The sequence below is a fragment of the Ictalurus punctatus genome, chromosome 1 (genome assembly GCF_001660625.3).
Source record: "Ictalurus punctatus breed USDA103 chromosome 1, Coco_2.0, whole genome shotgun sequence".
Taxonomy (NCBI): Eukaryota; Metazoa; Chordata; class Actinopteri; order Siluriformes; family Ictaluridae; genus Ictalurus; species Ictalurus punctatus.
The window spans coordinates 38,164,068-38,169,067 of NC_030416.2; the positions used below are offsets into that span (position 1 = coordinate 38,164,068).

Here is a 5,000-nt window from a genome sequence, read left to right on the forward strand (position 1 = left end):
CTCTCCCTCCCTCTCTCCCTCTCTCTCTCTCCCTCTCTCTCTCTCTCTCTCACTCTCTCCCACGCTCTCTCTCTCTGTCTCTCTCTCTCTCTCTCTCTCTCTCTCTCTCTCTCTCTGTCTCTAGTTTCTCAGATCTGCGTTTTGTGTGTTCGGAGGATTTTCACTCTGAGAATCTGCCGCTGCTGCCCTCAGAGTTCCAGCAGTTCATACAGACGCAGTGTCAGACCATCAGGGACCTGCTCATCAACACGTGAGTGTGTGTGTTTGTGTGTTTTATTGTTTGAGCAGTCTGTTTGTCTTGGATACCTTTGTTAAACTGAAGATGTGTATCTATGGCATTCTTTAACAATACACTCACACACACACACACACACACACACACACACAGGAACTAAGCAGGAACTACAGCAGTCAGGGCTGGAATTATTCGTATGTGTTTTTGTTTTCGGGTTGAAACCGGGAGTGGGCGTGGTCTAGACCGAAAGTGTGTGGGTGTTTGTTGTTGTTGTTGTTGTTGTTGTTGTTATGTTATAACCCTACTACTATGCATTAGAAACACTGAAAAACAGAGCTCCTTCAAAAGAAGTCAGTTGTCATTCACAAACTGTAAAAACAAAGAGCAGTTTGCAGAACTTTGTTCAGTTCCTGATCGAGATGTCCTGTGGAACCTTCTGGAAAACTGAGTTCACTAACGCTAACTAGGTTTCAAAACATGACGTCTTTCCTAAATCAAAAAAAGTTTATTTATGCTACAGTTACCTCATAATATTAGATCAGGTTTACTTTAGTTTTTGGGTCAGAATATCTGCTGGACCAGTCAGAATCTGCTATAAAGCTGGACGTACGTACAGTTACAGAGGAAAAGTACCACGCATCCACCTTGTCCTAGGCTCACAGGTTTCGGCTGGTTTCCTGTCGTTTTGTGCGGTTGTTGAGATGTAGCTGGGGTGGAGATCGTCTGGAACCTGTGCAACACTGCTCATAAGCTTCACCAAACTGTTCTTTAAAGTTAAACATGAAAGTAAAAAACGTGAGTGTGTGTGAGTGTGTGTGTGTGTGGTGCGGTTTTGTTTTGTCCAGTTGGGTGAAGACTGAAAAGATTTTAGCTAGGCCTATGGGCTGACATAGAAATAGAGATGTTTGTAAAGCTACAGTAAACGAGGCATGAAAGTAGCTTACAGAGGGACAGGAAACACTGAAAACATACAACAACATAAAACAGTAGACAGGAAGTACAGTGTTACGGTCACTCAGATCCATGATTGTGTGTACAATATTAGTTACAGAACTATAATGAAAACAGGAATATGTTCCCAGGCTAACTCCTTTGGATAATGTACATGTACGTGTGTGTGTGTGTGTGTGTGTGTGTGTGTGTGTGTGTGTGTGTGTGTGTGTGAAGGTGGTTGCCACAGTGTGCGTCACTCTTTTTTACCTATAAGGATGTGTGGCTGCCCCTGGTGCCACAGAGGGATGACGTTGTCCCGGTACAGGCGCAGAAGTTTTTCTCCTGTGTAGCCGCACTGATGTCACTACAACTTCGCAGCCTGGTGATCGCATCACTGCAGGACCTGCTGCACTTCCTGTCACTGCACCAGGTATGGCCAATAAAGATCTTCAGGAGACAAATGGGTTTGTCTTAACCCTCCTTATTGGGCACTAAGCCCCTCCTCATAGTTACTAAACCCTCCTTATTGGGCACTAAGCCCCTCCTCATAGCCACTAAACCCTCCTTATTGGGCACTAAGCCCCTCCTCATAGCCACTAAACCCTCCTTATTGGGCACTAAGCCCCTCCTCATAGTCACTAAACCCTCCTTATTGGGCACTAAGCCCCTCCTCATAGTCACTAAACCCTCCTTATTGGGCACTAAGCCCCTCCTCATAGTCACTAAACCCTCCTTATTGGGCACTAAGCCTCTCCTCATAGCCACTAAACCCTCCTTATTGGGCACTAAGCCCCTCCTCATAGTTACTAAACTCTCCTTATTGGGCACTAAGCCCCTCCTCATAGCCACTAAACCCTCCTTATTGGGCACTAAGCCCCTCCTCATAGTTACTAAACTCTCCTTATTGGGCACTAAGCCCCTCCTCATAGTTACTAAACTCTCCTTATTGGGCACTAAGCCCCTCCTCATAGTTACTAAACCCTTGATATTGAAGCATCTGTTCTGATAAATTAGTCTTGATCTCTAAACACTTCCATTTAATCCCTAAATTCTCGTGTGTGTGTGTGTGTGTGTGTTCTGCAGGATGGTACTGATTTCAGGGAGTGTTATGATGAGCTGTATTACACACAGTGTCCACTCCTGTTGGTCAAGCTGAGGGTGGAAGAGTCGAGCGTCACGTTTCAGCCTCCGCTGCCTCAGTGCTGGGATCTCATCAAAACATCATTCATCCACATCATCACCAGCGCTGACCACTTACCCCGGGTACACACACACACACACACAGGCGTTTCTGCTGGGAACGATCACTCTCCCATTCTCTAACTGCATGTGAACCTGAGTTTCTGTGTAGGTGGAGTGTTACCTGTTCCCTGAGCTCCAGAAGAGGGATTTAACTCTGCGCTCGGTCAGACAGGACGAGTCGCTCGTCACAGACCTGCTTAATCGAGCCAGAGTGATCTATCAGAGGAACACTGTGGCCCCACACAGGTGAGCGAGTGTTTTAAACACACCTGTTTCACCACTCAAGCAGATGAGTGGCTCCTCACGCTGCTACACTAGTTCTCCTCTTCCCACAATTCAACATGCAGCTGTCCAGCTGTCAGACTGCTTGTGCTAGCCAATCAGAGAGCAGGAGATGGGGAGAGTAGTAGCACAGACTGTGGGTGAAACATGGCTCTCTGTGTCATCCACATCCTCACATTTTTTAAATGTGTGTGTTATAGAACTCTCTGAGTGTGTGTGTGTGTGTGTGTGTGTGTGTGTGTGTGTGTGTGTGTGTGTGTTCTGCAGATACTTGGACATGTATAATAAATACAGCAGTCTGCTGGATCAGTCAGCCAGACAGGATATTCTCTCATTCCTCCAGGAGAAACACTCCCTACAGGGCTTTGTCAAAGTAACACACACACACACACACACACACACACACACACACACATTAAAAGGTATTAATCTAAGGGACTGAAATTTTGTCACAGTAAAATCAGTTACGCTAAATACTAATATATTTATCTATATATTAATTAACTTATTAATGTTAATTTAAATGAATTCATTTATTGTATTTAATAATATATTTAACAGATCTTACTATTGCCCTGAACAAATAAGTGATGTTGTGATCACCCAGTGTGTGTGTGTGTGTGTGTGTGTGTGTGTGTGTGCAGAAGATCGAGGGGGTACAGTGTGTGTGGAACGAGATCTCGTCTCTGCGTGTGACCGTCCCTCTGTCACTCTTCTGTCTGGAGGCTGTGAGGCTCCACCAGGATCTGTGTGACCGCACGGAGAACCTGAAACACCTGCTCATCACCTACGAGCTGGAGGAGAACCGGCAACTCAACCAGAGGTGAGGAGAAACACTGCACTACCCATAATGCACCACACATCTATACACATGCTGCAGAAAGAGAGAGCTGCTGGGGTTAAACATGCAGAATAACCTGTGTGTGTGTGTGTGTGTGTGTGTGTGTGTGTGTGTGTATGTGAGACAGTATCTGTCAGAGGTACCAGCAGATTGTGGACACAGTGATGAGTGTACCAGCCAACACAGAAGAACTGGTGGAGCTCAGTCAGTTCCTGAAACACACCAGCGATGTGACTGTACACACACTGCGTGATGAAATTAGTGAAGCGGCCGAGCGCCTGAGCTTCCTGCTGGACTACGCCTCGCTCACCGGTACGGGGAAACACTGCAAAGGTTTTTGAGGAAAAAAGCCAATGTTTTTCCTACTCCTACTCTTTGTGAAGTACTTATTTAACTGACTGTGTGTGTGTGTCTGTGTGTGTGTGTGTGTGTGTGTAGGTGATGATTTTAAGCTGAACAGCAGAGTGTTCCACTGGCCGGAGCAGATCCGTAATGTGTGTGAGGTCCATCAGGACAAACTGGCCAATCAGAGAGATCATGTTGAGGACCAACTGCGCAAGAGGTATACACACACACATACACACACCTTTACATATACCTGTGTGTGTGTTTGTATATACACCTGAACAGTACCAAATATTTCTATTAAAAAGTAAACGTTTGCTTCGCACCTCTGAGGTTGAGGGTTCGAGTCCCGCCTCCGCCCTGTGTGCATATAGTTTGCATGTTCTCCCTGTACCTCCTGTACCCTTCTGTACCTCCTGTACCCCCCCGTACCTCCTGTACCCTCCTGTATCCCCCCGTACCTCCTGTACCTCCTGTACCCTCCTGTACCCCCCCGTACCTCCTGTACCCTTCTGTACCTCCTGTACCCCCCCGTACCTCCTGTACCCTCCTGTATCCCCCCGTACCTCCTGTACCTCCTGTACCCTCCTGTACCCCCCCGTACCTCCTGTACCCTTCTGTACCTCCTGTACCCCCCTGTACTCTTTCCTCCGGTACTCCAGTTTCCTCCCCAGTCCAAAGACATGCTTTTTAGGCTGATCAGCATCTCCAAACTGTCTGCAGAGTGTGTTATTATTTTAAATTAAATTGTGCGTGTGTGTGTGTGTGTGTGTGTGTGTGTGCGTGCGTGTGAGACAGGATTGCAGAGCTGGAACACACACTGCAGGGTGTATCTAAAGACATGGAAGTGTTTAAGAAGAGAGAAGTGATGAGCGTGGAGGAGATGAAGAACAACGTGGAGAAGCTCAGCGGGATCACGGCACGCCTGGAGAACGCCAACACACAACTTGAGGTAGAACACTCTGGATTTAAAATAAATATAAATATAAATAAAAGGTTGGAAGGACAAATTCCAGCGCCAGAAAGTTCTGTTCCGTCCTTCAGCAAGACTCTTAACCCCCAACTGCTCAGCTGTACCCCGTCCCAACCGAAAGTTTGATTAAAATAACAAAAAACTAAACC

At 46.5% G+C, this 5,000-nt stretch overlaps 1 protein-coding gene across 1 annotated transcript in view; it reads left to right on the forward strand.

Annotated features, from left to right (window-relative positions):
- The window catches only part of dnah3 (dynein axonemal heavy chain 3), a 37,506-nt gene that overhangs the window by 4,972 nt on the left and 27,534 nt on the right, over positions 1-5,000 (forward strand). The window contains exons 7-15 of the mRNA XM_053684580.1: positions 125-250; positions 1,403-1,598; positions 2,252-2,431; positions 2,520-2,656; positions 2,960-3,065; positions 3,337-3,515; positions 3,661-3,845; positions 3,972-4,095; positions 4,677-4,830. Coding sequence (XP_053540555.1) covers positions 125-250; positions 1,403-1,598; positions 2,252-2,431; positions 2,520-2,656; positions 2,960-3,065; positions 3,337-3,515; positions 3,661-3,845; positions 3,972-4,095; positions 4,677-4,830 — 1,387 coding nt within the window. The remainder of the gene's footprint in view (positions 1-124; positions 251-1,402; positions 1,599-2,251; positions 2,432-2,519; positions 2,657-2,959; positions 3,066-3,336; positions 3,516-3,660; positions 3,846-3,971; positions 4,096-4,676; positions 4,831-5,000) is intronic.